The sequence below is a fragment of the Meleagris gallopavo genome, chromosome 20, assembly GCF_000146605.3.
Source record: "Meleagris gallopavo isolate NT-WF06-2002-E0010 breed Aviagen turkey brand Nicholas breeding stock chromosome 20, Turkey_5.1, whole genome shotgun sequence".
In the NCBI taxonomy this organism is placed as follows: Eukaryota; Metazoa; Chordata; class Aves; order Galliformes; family Phasianidae; genus Meleagris; species Meleagris gallopavo.
The window spans coordinates 7,607,655-7,622,583 of NC_015030.2; the positions used below are offsets into that span (position 1 = coordinate 7,607,655).

At 44.8% G+C, this 14,929-nt stretch overlaps 1 protein-coding gene across 1 annotated transcript in view; it reads left to right on the top strand.

Annotated features, from left to right (window-relative positions):
• The window catches only part of CACNG4 (calcium voltage-gated channel auxiliary subunit gamma 4), a 35,319-nt gene extending 25,250 nt beyond the window's left edge, over positions 1 to 10,069 (top strand). Inside the window, exons 2-4 of the mRNA XM_003211530.4 lie at positions 3,819 to 3,902; positions 8,191 to 8,331; positions 9,508 to 10,069. Of these exons, the coding sequence (XP_003211578.2) occupies positions 3,819 to 3,902; positions 8,191 to 8,331; positions 9,508 to 10,046 (764 nt within the window). The 3' untranslated portion in view covers positions 10,047 to 10,069. The remainder of the gene's footprint in view (positions 1 to 3,818; positions 3,903 to 8,190; positions 8,332 to 9,507) is intronic.
• Positions 10,070 to 14,929: the final 4,860 nt, after the last annotated feature.

Consider the following 14,929-nt stretch of genomic DNA (forward strand, 5'->3'; position numbering starts at 1 on the left):
TTGTTCTCAGTGATCCAAAAATATAGCCCCGCTGAATACTTCTGCAACAGTACAGGCTGTGTTATTGAAGGAGAATGTGAGGAAGAGCAAGGAGAAAGCAGCATGCTGTCATAAGTTAAGATCACTACTTTGATTTACTGCTGAAAACTCAATGAACTTGAGATCCCAAAGCCCAAAACAAAGCTTAATCTTGATTAGGTTCTACGCTTACCCCCTTATCATATTATCTGAGTACATCACACTCTAATTATAGGTATCTGAACACTTAGTGGGGTTGGGAGGTGCTAATCCTATGGAAGAAGCCCTTGAACACAGAGTGAAGCCGAGTCAGAAACAACTCTTAGTTTTTAAATGCCAACTAAGTATGCAGCAACCAAGGGAAAAAAACATTCTTACATCAGCAGCACTTCAGAAAATTTGCCTCTTCCTCATCATTAACCCAGATCCTGAGTCTTGGCTCTACATTCAGAATGAAGTTATTATTATGAGGAGAAAAAAAATGCATTATAATGTTTGTATTTATAAAAGCATCATTTAAACATATCAGTAATCATTCACAGAAAGGCGTAATACTTACAGCGTCTCGCTGGGATGTTTTATCTTACTCTCAAGAGGTATACAGAAGTGCTTCTCAATATTTTAATATCTGTTAGGCAGTGGTTGCAGTTTATTTATCTCTCTCTAGTGGATACAGAGTTATGAGTTAAATATTCCATCTTCCCCTCCAAAGGATATAAGAGACTGTATTCCTGTGCTCGTGCAAACAAAAATTCTCCCTTCCACATCACATTTTGGTGTGGAAAATGGCACTGGCACAGCTGCCCAGGAGATGGGGAAGTTCCCATCCCTGGAGGTGTTCCAGAACCACAGAGATGTGGGCAGTAGGCATGGGGGTGGGCTGGGGTTGAGCTTAGGGATGTCACAGGGTCTTTACCAACCTTAATAATTCCGTGATTTTATGCATTTCTTTGAGACATACCCTACAAAGTCCTTGAGAAGAGCTTCCAGGAGTTCCTACCTTGGGTAGACACTGCAGAATGGTTGTTGCTGAATTTAATTCAGCCATTTCCTTTTTCTGCTGCTTCTGTTTCACGGCTGCTGTTCTTTTGCATTGCTTTACCTGTTAGGACATGGAACTGAGTACACTGCCAGATCCCGAGGGAAGTCGGGTATTTGTATTGTATTTAAGTACAAGTATGACTGATGCTGTGCTTTAAATACCAACCACTGCTTCAACAGCTTCCAGCCTGGCTACTTTGAGTTTGTTCCGAATCTGAGTTTCAAAGCCCATCATTACGAAAAGAAAGGTATTCTTGCATATTCTGGCAAAACTATGTTTTTGATAATTTAGGGATGTAGATCATCAGAGCTCTTGATAGCAACTTCAAGCCTCACTGAGGATTCAATGAGCTGTCACTGAGTTACATGACACCTATTAGGATTATGGAAAAAAATTATCCAGTTTGTTGCTGTCATTAGCTATCAAGCACTACAGACACTAGAGAGAACCCTGAACCAATATCCATGATCTCAACTGTAGCAAAAGTATTAGGTGGAATGTTTTGTATTCCCAGGCTTTGATATAGATCCAAATTTCACAGCCATGTGCTGTGGCTGGTCAGAATGATCAACCTCCATATTCCTAAAAGCTGCCAATGAAAAGGAATTCTCAAGCTCTTCTAGAATTTTCTGCTTAGGACAGATTATCTTTTTCTACCTCTACTAGTCCTGGTGGTAGAGGCTCAGGGTATAAAGGACAGAGGGTCAAAGCTACAACCCAGGAGAAAGCCAAACACTGCTAATCCCAATCCCCCTTGTCCTGCTGGCACATTTCAGCCCTGCAGTGGAAGGAATGGCTCCATGGCCTCATTGCAGGAGAAAGTTCTGCTAAGGGGCCCATTTCATTCCAAACTTTAATAACATACGGCCATTTTACGGAGGCTGAAACCCTCCCACAATCCATCAGCGCTGCAGACACCAGAGGCTTGGGGAATTTGGTTTTGCAGACTTTGTGTCTTTTAATTGAATTTCTGGAAGCAGGACATTTGTTTGGGCTGCTGCCCATGCCCAAGCAATGAAGCTTCATAAGGAGCAACTATGAGAGTTCTGTTCCCTGTGAAACTTCTGCTTTTCTACTAACTCCAGATAAATTCAACCAACTGAATTACAAGTTATTGAAGAAATACAGCCTGCCCAGGAGTCCAACCTATATGCACAGAAGCAGAGTGTCATTGAAAGGCCTATTTCCACAGGATATTAGCATGAGAAGACTATTTTCTATTTATTCTTCTTGCACAGGAAGGAAAATAAATCATACTCATACTCTGAGTGTATTTCCTCTAATTTTGCCTATTATAACGAAAAGGCTCTTAGAAATGTCCATCCCATCTCAGAGGCTCTGTTATGCTAGGAGAGGTTTCCTTGTGTGAGCTGCCATAAAAATAAACAGCTGGATCTTTAAAATCTGAGCTTGCTGGGGTACATGCAGGACCAAGTTTGAGGCAGGGGGACGTGAGGGGAATGTGTCAGTGGGTCAGCACTGGCATGGCACTGCCTTCTGCACCAGAAGCCCTGATGTGTTCTTCACAGCCCCAAAATGCTGTACAGGGAAAGCCAGAGCCGTTCCCACAGTTAGAGCAGATCTATCATTTGCTGGAAGAATTAAATGCACTGTAGTAGCAAACCTGCAGTTGACACTCAGAGGGTGCAATTGAAATCCCGTGGATTAGTAATTCTTTTGAGATCTTTGTAATCATTGGTAATAGGTAGCGAAATAAATCCACGGTTATATCCTACAGACTGCAGCTGTGCTTCTGTTAAAGTCGTATTAAGTGATGGTTTTTAAATCCTTCTGCCAGCTAGAGCTGTAAGTACCAAAACTCCAGCAAGGAAGATAACTCACCCGGGGTGATGGATGCTCCTGAGCACCAAAGCGCTGGTTAATGAATAATGAAAGCAGCAAGGCAGGATCACACCTCAGGGCCACGCTGCTGCAGGAAGCTCTCAGATAGACCTCCCCACGCAGCTCCTGCAGCAGCAGGCACAGCGCCCAGCTGAGACCGGCTGCAGCTCTGCAAAATCATAGAAAATAAGATAAAACACTGATGCAAACCTTTATGCAGGTGGACAAAGTGCTGAACACTCTGCCTTGTTCACCCATCCAACCTGGCATTGTTCCTGTGGGTCTCAGGAGTGCATGCTCACAGCCTGGCTTTCTGCATGGGCTACCAGTTAGCTGAGCAAATGTGCCATTAAAACCTGAACCAACCTCGAGTGGGGGGACGTGCGGGTTGAAGTCGCAGCAGGAGGAGATTTATGGACTTGTTTTCCAACTGAAGAGGCATCAGACAGTTCAACATCCAGCAGCTCTGATAAGGAAAGCAGCAGCTCACGGGGATGAGCATGACTCTGGTGCCCAGTCTTGCTATGCAGCCCATGCTGTGGGGCAGGGACCCACAGGGACAGCCATGCTAGGAACAAAAAGCAGCTTTGCAGCCTTGGTGTCCTACAAAGATAAGAACAGCGCTGAGAAAGTAAAGCACAGAGAGATTAAAAAACTCAAGAGAAGGATATTAGTGGCAGACTTAAGAGAATAACAGAGGAATCCTTGCTGTCCTTTCCTGCTGCTGAGCTTCTGGTCAACCTGCTCCAAATTCATAACCTAAGAGATGGTTTCTTGATGGCATGAAACATCAGTGGCAAATTAGTTGCACAAGTAGAGTACTCTATAGAAAGAGGAAAGGGAATAAAGCAGAGCTGACAGAGGCATTTTTATCTGCTTCTCTTAAATATGTGTTGTTTGCTTTGTTTTCATTTAGGAATCTACAAAGGACACTGCTTCCGAATCAACCACTTCCCTGAAGACAACGACTACGACCATGACAGCTCAGAATACCTTCTCCGTAAGTTGGAAAGCAGCACTGGTACACAGAGCTAACAGCCCAAGAGAGGGATTATTCATTGCAAGAGCCCAGCCCTCAGAGATCACTATTTTAAGGATTTCCTCCATGCATGGAACTCACACCATTTTGGTGCCCATTCTCTTAAAATTACACGGAAACATTCTAAATGGAAACAACAGCATTCCCAGGTTGGAGAGGATGTTTTACAGAGCAAGCATTTAGTTTGTTCCTGTACCAAAAGCGATCTGAGGAGTGAGTTCCTGCCCATGAGGAAGATTTTCCTGTCGCTTAGACACAGTCCTCATGCAAGCCTCATCCATTGCAGCTGCTCCAAACCACCTCCCATGCAGTGAAATTGCTGCAGCTTAGGAAGGAAGCTGAAATTCCTGCAGATAACAGCAAAATCTCAGCAGGAATGTGGGCTGCAATTTCCCTGCATGGCAGCTGGCCACTGATGCTCTGTTTCACACTGCTGGTAGGAAAGCCTGCACAGAAGTACTTCCATCCACTGACACAGTGCTTGAAATAATGGCACTCATTCCAACTTCCTCCTGACCACGGCTCGCTCGGTTGATACAACATCTTGAAACCTGAGTGTGAAACTTCATGAATCCTGCAAAATCTGAGTTAGATTTCCCCTTCCCTTGGCTGTCTTACCTTGTTGTTTCTCTTGTGCAAAAGAGCTGCCCAGCGAAGCTGAAAGCAATGCCTTTTGCAAGAGAAAGAAACTGCAGTACACAAGGTGTTGGGAAAGCTTCAGGGAGCAATGAGCATGGCTGCTGGCTGAGACATCCAGCGAGGCAAAATGCTCCTCAATTACACCGCTATTAATTACCTGAAACACCACTTAGAGAACCACTCTGTCCTTCTGCTCACTTCTGGGAAACAACTTCTGTTTACTAAGACAAGAAGGAGGAAAAATAGGGCTTTCTGAAAAGTGTGCTTACCAGAAAACCCAGATCTTTTTTCATCTTTCCTCTTGTCAATTTAGATCAGTCATGATGCTGGGGTGACGTGATTGCAGTGCTTGGGCAAAGGCAGGCTTGCAGAGTGTGAGCGCGGCTGCATTTATCTTTCATACAAAGCCTTGGAACTAATGTTAAATTGATGCCAAGTCAGCTTTAGGAAAGAAACATCATTGGTAAAAGGACTTTAAAAGAAAGATGAATTAAGCAGCACCTTGATAAAAGTGCATTATGTCATTTTTGTTTGGAGGAAGGGATGGGAAAAACAGCCGCTCCGTAAGACAGGAGATGGGTAAATTGTTTGTAAGCATACTGCGACTGATGATCCTAAAAGCTGCTTTCAGGAGTCACTAAGTACAAACCTTAAAAGCAAGTTGGCCCAACCCTTGGTGTCTCCTGCAATACTGGGATGCAGCTACTGCTCCCTTAGGTCTGAGCTCACCCCTAGAGCTCTGCACGGATAGCAGGAACCTCTGCTTTAACTCCAGGAGGGAAAACTGCCGCTTCAAATGAAATGTATGCAGATGATTTAGAAATTACTGGAAGGTTATATACCTAAATCAAGAATAAATGAGCTTAAATGTAAATGTACATATCATCTAATGAGAGACAGATCTCGTCTAACCAGGCACAGAAACAAGGGTGTTTGCATCCTGCTCACAAGAGACGTGAGATCCTCCTTCCCACTTCTGCTCCCTCTGCAACACCTTTGCAAGCTCCTGTCCCCACATCAGCCATCAGGACCAGCAGCTGTTCCTCTGCACAAGACCTTGGCTCGGGACAGCCCTAATTTTTGTCTCAGGAAGGTAAAGGGAAAAGCACAGTTCTCATCTGTGTTGTGTTCAGATGAAGGCACTGACCCAACCCTGTGTGCACCCTGTGCTCTTGGGAGGGCAGCACGTGGGCTCTCAGCCTGCCCTGCAGATACCAACCTGGCCTAGACTTCAGATAAATGTGAACAGAATATCATCAGCAGAACACCCTAGTTCGAAATCCTATTGAAATCAGTGAAAAAAAATGCCTAATCTTAGGGAACTTCAGTCCAGGGCGTGAGTAGGAGCAGCAGTCCGGATTTCACCCTTTCTGCACTCAGTCTGCTCCCTGCAAAACCAAAGGAACAGTGGCCGCAGTGACTGCAAACACGTGCAAGGATGCTGTAAGCCCTCCTGCTCAGCTCCTGTGGCTGCTTGCAGCAGGAAGGCAGCGTGGGGCCAAGCACAGCCTCGTGGCTGACGGCACAGCCCATGCAATGCTTCCCTGAGGTGTCAGTGCACAGAGCACGGCCGATGCGAACGGACAGGATGGTAAACAAGGAGGAAGCAGGGGAGAAAGCAAAGCCCAGATTCCCTTAATGTTTTTTGATCTGCTGTCATTTTATTACCAGTATTGGGAGACATATGTAAATTCTACATGGTACCTATGAGTACTCCTTTTAAATTCCAGAGCTGAAAGTAGCCATCGTACCCAAGAGAACACAGTATGTTTTGTTTCTCTTCACATTAATTAACTAATAGAGAAAAATTACCTCTGGGGCTTTTTACTAGATGTGGTACAACCCACCCCGTGTGCACAGCATGTCTGTCAAGTCTCTTCTCATACTGTCACCGAAGCAGTTTAGAGAAGTCCTTTGAAATCACAGAATTGTAGGGGTTGGAGGGATCCCCCCGTCCAACCCCCAATTAAAGCAGGTTCCCTGGAGAAGGCTACAGTCATTATTAAATCGTTACAAACAGCTTAAAGATGAAGTATAGGAAAAAATAAGGAGATAATGTGGCCACAGCAAATTTCAATCCTATGCTGCCTTTTGTTGGGGTACGAATAGACAGTGATTTGAGGTGCTTCTGTGTCCATGAGCACAGAGTCTTTTTCTGATAACCAACCCCAAAAAGTGACCCAAAAGTCAGAGCACCTCCACCTCTGACCACACACGGGGACGCACCCAGCACAAGGGAATGCTCTCTCAGCACTCAGCATGCATCCATCCGTGACCTGACACCCTCACTCCTTGGGTTTGCCAATTACTGCAAGACTCATTCTAAACAGGAAAGCACCCAACTGAGCTGGGTTAAATCCGGCCAGAACATTCCCTCTCAGCAAAGGACACGTGCAGCAGCGTTGCCAGGTTTGGTAGGAGATGTCCTTTTCACACAGTGGCAGATCAATACGGGCACAAGCTTCCCAGGCAGGGACTGTCTCTTTGCTTTATGTTTGCACCGTCCTAATGAGCCCTGGGCCTGTCGTTGGGGCTCCCAGGGGCTTTGCAGCACACACAAAAGCGCTGCTGTTATTAAATGCCCAGTCCTGTCCCTCTTGCAATCTGTGGGAGTTTTGCCACCGGTCACCAGGGGAATCGTTAGAAAGCAATTCACTAAATTGGCAACGCCACCGCCATCAGAAGTCAAATGAGAAATCAGCAGCAGCAGCATCTGGCCATTCCTCCTCAGGAAGCAGCACCATGTGTGTCCCCAGAAAGATGGCACCCGAAGGGGACTGCAGCAGCCCACGGCCCCAGATGCTGTTTGCTGGCAGTTTTCCCTCCTCATACCCCCAGCCCTGGGGTCCCCCATCCTCCCTGTGCATGTCCTGACACCAGTGCTGTCTGCTCCACTTTCAGCTGCTGCCTTGCCGCATAATGCCCCATAATGTCCCATAGGTCTGAAGGCTGGCTAGATGCAGTGGCTTAGATCCTTGTGCGGGGATTTTATAGCCCATACTGATGAACGGGCTGAAGCACACAAAATTTTAAGTGACTCCATTTAGCTGTCAGGAAATGAAACACAAACGTCTGAGATACACTTGTTAAAATTTCCTCCTTAGAAACCTGAAAGGTTTCAAAGTCCTAAATACTCAACAGGGAAGAAGAAAAAAAAAAGAGTAATTAGCTCACTGCTAACACAAATGCTACAAACTCCAAGAGCTGTGCTTTGCTCTTCTTACACACGTGCAACAGACCCTCTGCTGAGGCTGTCCCCTAACGGTGCACAGTTCATCGCCAGTTCATAAATATTTCAGTGCTGCCCGCTGCGTGATGCTGGCTGTCATTTACCTTGTGCTTCATCAGAAATGTTCTGGTGGCATCACATTAAGGCAAAAACATTGGATTTCCCAGGAGGAAACTCAAGAGATTGAAGTTGCTCAAATGAAGGTAGCTCTTCTACATTGGCCACCCACCTCGGCTCCCCCACACCTGCCCACAAATGCAGAATCAGTGGTAACTGCAGCAAAATTTGGGGTTTGGAGACTTTACAGTCTCCACAGCAGCACCTGAGGAGGCATCTGAAATGATTACTGTCTGTTGTGTTTGCTTCCTATCTCCCCTGCAGGCATTGTCCGTGCCTCCAGTGTGTTCCCCATTCTAAGCACAATATTGCTGCTGCTGGGAGGGCTCTGTGTTGGAGCAGGGAGGATTTACAACAGCAAAAACAACATTATTCTCAGCGCTGGAATTCTCTTTGTCGCAGCAGGTATGTTCTCCTTAAGTTGAATCCTTAAGAAGCGCTGCCTTTTTGGATTGAAATATGCATAAGTGCAGCTTCATCTGGTGGGGAAGCCATCAGCAAGACCCAGCATGGCCTGGCCTGGCCAAAAATACCATGGGGCGATTCCCAGCCCACCTAGGAGAGAAGGACACTGTATCACATCCACAGCTCTTCTTCAATTTCCTGAATTTCTTCCCCAGAATCCCAGTTCTTTCAAGCCATTTTCATTGCAGGTGGGTGTCACGTGCTCCTGCAGCTTTATGCTGCTGAGCTGCTCATATCCAAATCAGGAAATCCTGTTTTTTTGCTCACTATCGATGAAGGCAAGCACAAGGAAAACAAGTGAGGTTGAGCCTTCTGGCTGGGTGCAAAGCTTCTAGGACTGATTTTCCCACGGAGTAACTGGGTTACACATCTCTTCCTCTATCCTTTTCCTGGGTTGAGGGCATGACCAACATCATACTGGGCAAATTTCTCAAGAAAAAAAAAGATGTTTTTGAAGCTCTTCAAAATGCGAATTCTCGAGAAACTATCATTTTTCTTGAAAAAGAAATTGCAGGAAGCTAAAGCTTGTAGCATCCAGTTTTTGCTCTACTTAAAATGTACTAAATTAAGATGCCTGAATGGAAGCATGAATCAGGCATCTCTTACATCCCGGCTCCTCCTCTTATGTGAGAACAGAAAAAGCTCACCTATGCTAGGTGAGTATGCTTTCCAAATTAGAAATGTCCAAGAGAGTCATCCACATTGTTAATAGACTTCCCTGAAGCTCACATTAAGTGTGCTGCATTCAGATGGAAATTCAGCAAGGTGGAAGAGAACTTGTCTTGATGAAGGTGAACAGCCTTAGCCCTGAGCTCAAAATGTATTTTTATTACTAACAATATTAGCAAGTTCCCATATGCTACTTCTTTCCCATCATGTCAGTGAAGAAATGGGGACAGATCCTGTTGAATCTTTTAAGATCTTTGCAAGCAACTGTGAACACGACATGGGTTTATTCTTTGTTTTTCAAGGACAAACGAAATCTTCAGATTAAAAGAGTAAATGTAATGTAATGAAATTTCCTGGTCATAGTCTTTATTGTCTAGAAGGTAACATGGCTTGAATTTTTTAATTTCCCAGCCACATGACAGCTGACTTCTGTTTTTCTCTCTCTAGGACTAAGTAATATCATAGGGATCATTGTCTACATATCAAGCAATGCAGGTGACCCAAGTGATAAGCGAGATGAGGACAAAAAGAACCATTACAACTACGGTTGGTCTTTCTATTTTGGAGCCTTGTCTTTTATCGTGGCCGAAACCATAGGTGTTCTGGCTGTGAACATTTATATCGAGAAGAACAAAGAGCTGAGGTTTAAGACCAAGAGGGAATTCCTTAAGACTTCTTCCAGTTCTCCTTATGCCAGGATGCCAAGCTACAGGTACAGGAGGCGGAGGTCCAGGTCCAGTTCTCGATCCACAGAGCCTTCTCCATCTAGAGACATTTCCCCGGTTGGCATGAAGATAGCAAGCACCATTCCCATGAACGAGATTTCCATGTACACTCTTTCCAGAGAGCCCTTGAAGGTCACAACAGCCGCCAGCTACAACGCAGACCAAGAAGCCAGTTTTCTGCAGGTCCATAACTTCCTTCAGAAGGAATTTAAGGAAGGACTCCACGTCAACATGGTCAACAGGAGAACAACACCTGTCTGAAGTTTCTTCCCTCCATGTGGTTTTTGAAAAAAATATCAGAACAGACCTGTCATGAAAGAGAAGGAGCGATGTTAAAATACCCTCTCACCTCTTTAACTGTGGCATGTATTGAGGCAGCAAGTGGGGATCCTCTGGACCAACATAAAGATGTTACACGCTTGTAGCTTTTTCAAAGCTATTTGGAGTTTGTTTCTTTCAGTTCTTGGTGTCACGAGATGAAGGTAGTTCATGTCCCTGCACTTTTGTAATGTGTACAAAGTCTTGGAGAAGCTGTGAAGGACTTGCCACCAGTGTGTTTCAAGGGTCGCAGAATTGTTGTACAACTGTTTTCTAAATCGAGATCCCTTACTACAAACTGGCAACTATAATTTACAACCAAGCCCAAGGATACGAACTAGTCCTCCAGCGATCCGCTCCCCTTTGACACAGTGTGAGCTTTGCCTCTTCCAAAAAAAGGAAAAAAAAGAAATATATAGAAGATATTTTTGAAGACAACACCGTCTAAAACTGACCTGTGCTACTGAACCCATAGATCATTCATGTGCTGAACATTACAGACTCCCTGATGGGGCATCGAAGGGTCTCCTGCCTGGGGGTGGAAGGCAACCCTCCGGGCAGTGCAGGTGGGAAGACCAGGGTGGGTGCATTGCCCAGCGCCTAGCAAGGGAGGGATTAAAGTAGGTGGGACTTGAGCATCTTTGCAAATATCATTTCTTGCCTAACAATTAGAAAACTTGAATTCTCATTCCGACTAGCCCTAGTGCCTGATCCGGCGAGGTGCTGAGTGCTGTCTGCCAGGAGCAGGCCCCTGCGGACTGCGTACAGCCAGGGTGAGGAGTGAGGAGCAGGGCTGAGCCTGTAACCACAGCCCCCATTTCCTTACTGCTTCACAAGTGCAACACTAACGCTACTGGAAACTAAGATATCTGAGCAACACGTGTGCGAAGATGAGAAGCTGATACGTTTAGACTAGCAACGCATCCTGCAGCAATGGGAGCTGAGCGTTAACAGAATGGATGGCGACTTTGTGTTTTTTGAAATGGAACAAAAAACAATCACCATTTATGAGATATTTATTAAACTCTTTTTATTATGAATAAGTGCCGCATGGTGCAAGGTATAGTTGCTTTTAGATGGAAATGATGGTTCAGCCTAATTTAATTTATTTTGTAATGATGATTCTACTTATGTGCAGAGAGCCCACAGGAAACTCTATGCATCTCCTAAGGGGGAGACTGGTCTGCACCCTTTGCTTCTATATGTTTCTAAAAGAGTCTGAATTCTTTTTCTTTTAAATTTCTGTTTTTACACTTAGGCTTGGATTCTCAAATCTCAAGGGCCTGACTTGAAGGTAATTTAATTTAACAGTACTCACATCTCTTTTAGTGACCATTCAGCCAAGCCATACGAGAACGAGGTGCCCGGTTCCCCTTGAATGAGTTAGTTGCAATGAGAGAGGAGCATCCAGTTCCTGTAGGCTGCTTTGAACACATCCGTCTTTTTCACCCTGAAAATCTTTGCTACCTGGAGACTAGAGAAGTGGTGACAAGGAAAGAACATGACTTGGGAAGCTGACAGTGAGAGATCTCAGCCAAGCTGTTAAAACCTCCTTAGTCTTAACTCACCTGTGGTGGCCGCAGCATCGCAATGCAATGGTGGTTTGGATGCGAGGCTTTCAGCCAGCGGAACCAAGTCCTCCAGCAAAGCCCTGGGGGAGCTGCCTTAACAACCCAATAAGTCAAACCTCTCCCTCCCACCTAAGCCCTGCTTGGCCCTCTCTCCTTGCAAGAACCGAGACAATGCTCAATCTTAAGCGCAAGTCTTCCCCTAGTCGCTGTCTTGCTCTGTTCTGCCCTCATCGTGGCAGATGATGGAAAGCATTATTTTGGCAAACCATCCAGCAGAGGTGGGCTGGAGCCTCCATCCCCGCTTGTTAAGAATTTACATTCAGGTTAAAACTCTGCTGGGATCCTTTTTCAGACCTCTGAACTCTGAGAGCTGATACGAATGGAGTGATGGGAACTATTGAAAAGAAGTAGAAAACATCGTGCTTCTTTCTGTATCAACACACTACGGAGAAAGGTATTACACGAGCTTTTTAAAAATATTCAAACAGAGGCAGACGAGAAAACTTTTTTACCTACTTTTCGGCTAGGACAACGTAAAAGAATTCTAAAATTATTAAAGTTCTTGATGAAAGGTTTTTTTTACAAGAATCTTTATGCTTTCAAACAATAAATTATTTCCTACTTTTTGAGACTTCGTAATATTAAAATACTTTGATTAGCTATGATAGAAGTAGAAGTTTGCAATGAAAAAAAACCTTCTGTCTCATTAGTGCGTCATACTAAGTGCTAATTAATTTACATCTAATTATAGTCAATGTATTTTTCAAGTGCAATTTCCCAGAACTATTTGTTTCCCACTGTGTTAATAAACTAATAGTTAGAAATAAGTCCCATCCGTGCTTACTGTAATTAAGAATAAAACCATTCCCTTTCAAACGAGGAGTTAGATATAGGCTGTTTGTTCTAAACTCATGTCCATTGAACAGAAAGTGGACGGTGTGAGGTTCGTTTTGCGCCTTGGTTTTGTTCTTTTTATCTTCATTTGGAGTAAACATGCTTAAATCCGCTCAGAGTGGGGATGTGTCCAGGGGATGGTGCTGGGATCAGAGATTTGAGGCACTGGGAGGTGATGGGGATTGGGATGCACATCCTGGGGGAGGACGGGGCAGTGATTTCACATCCCAGAAGTCCTGGTTTGTGTCAGACTGCAGCACGCTGCCTTGTTCAGCCAAAGCAAAAAACGAGCTGTGACGTTTGACAATTCCATTTAAAAATAAAAATCCTCCATACATCCCTTTTCCTGGAGAAAACTTTGATTCCAACAAAACTGAGTGATTCGTGGCATCCCTCGCACGAACGAGATCGTTGTATCAGAAAGCACTGGATTGCTGTTGGACTTTGAAACCACTCAATGATAGCTTAAAATAAACCTTCAGTTTCTCCGCACCTCTCTGTTCATCCCCAGACAGCATCTAACACAGATCAGCCCCAGTTTCTCAGTAAGGCCTGCAGGTATCATCATCCCATCATTAACAGCAGCCGGCCCTTTGGAAATAGCCTACAGCATACCGCAACAGCAGAAATGCCATTGGAGCAGATTCCATTTTCTGAGAAACAAATTTCGGGTATCTCATCAGCTCTCTCTTCCTGGTTTCTCATACAGAATAGGAGAAATCGCTTCATGTGCCCGTACTACTAACAGTAAAGTCTTTTTATATTTCCTTTCTGTATGGATCACAAATCCACAAGGGCTAATATATCACATCCCTTGAGGTTGCATTTCTGTCTGCAGTTCTAATGTGTTATTGCCACTGTGCTTCAGTTCTGCTGGTGTAATCACAACCGTGTATAATGTACTTAATCCTTCCTTTTTAAATAAACCATTTTAAATGTATATCTGGGTTTGCGTGGAGAGAGATATATAGATTCTCACCTTCCAGATTCTCTGAGATGAGATTTCTGCACTGTTATTTTTTTCATGTTTCTCTCTATTTTGATGGCAGCTAGTTAGTGTTACTGGAAGGGTATGAACAATCTTGTGTTCATACAGACCAAGAAATACCCAGGATAAACCATCTCTACAACACTTCCAAATATTTGGGTAGGAACTTCAGAAAAAACCTTCTAGTTTCTAGATTCTAAGATTCTTGTTACCAGCTTGAATGTGGCCAGATGATGCACACTCTTTAGAGGCTGGCTGGAGGTCTTCCTCAAATACTTCTTTTAACTTTCCTATTTCCTGCACCTCCAGGTGGTCTTTCAATAGAAGGCTGCACGTGTGCCTGCACAGCAAGAGACCTGCAGCCCCCAGTGCTCACAGCTACATGGGGTAGCACAAACAGGGAGGCTGTGGAGAGGGGAGCCAAGGCAGAGCCCTTATGGCTGTAGAAAGTGGAAAAGAGTTGAAAGAGGAGGATGTGGCATTTCCTCAGGAATGAGAAAATGAACCAACATGGAAGGTGCTGGAAATAAAAAGGACTTAGGAGTGCTCAGCACCTCATCTTACAGCCCCAGCAGAACTGCAGGCAGCACTACCAAAAGGGCAGCACTGCCCAAAAGGTTGGAGCCCGCAGGGAACTGTGTGCCATAGGGCTGCTGGGCTGGCAGATGGGCAGCAGGCTGCTTTTTCTATTAAAAAACACACAGCAACAACAAAAACACATTTTGCTCTCACCGTCTGTGAGGATTTCAGCCTCGGGCCGTGCCCAATCTGCTCCACCCTCAGCCCTTGTCACCTGGTAAGGGTCTTCTCCAAGAACGGAGCTGCAGATCCTGGTTAGTGCACTCATTGTGAGCAGAGGTCAGTCAGCACAAAATGCTGAACGGTGCAGAGTTGTGGAGCAGAGCCATGCCAACACCTCTGCAGGGACAAAAAAGGCAACGCTTGGTCACGAGACATCGTTTATCATTTTCTCAAATAAAGAAACATGACTGTGCCATTTTCACTTTTTCACTTGCTGCTGCTAAGTGCCTCTAATTACAGCCCTCCCTGCTTCCCAACAGGTCCTCATTAACGCTCTGTTTATTTTTCATGTGCTATCGATTTCTGAAGGTGAATGCTGCCCAGCTGACACAGGGAGACAGCGAGAGCCATTCCTTGCTGCCCTTCTGCCCCTCTGGGTTTCAGCTTCACTGGATATTTGTCCAGAAATCCTGCAAAGTTTGGGGAGAACAGGGCCTGTGGGAGCACAACCCAACCAAGGAGTTTCTTCTCTCAGGAACCAGTGGCACCAAATCACACTTTCTGGCCAGGGAAGGATGAATTTTTCCCTTTTCATTCACTTTCTTTATTTCCTGGATGTTTTTAACAAAATT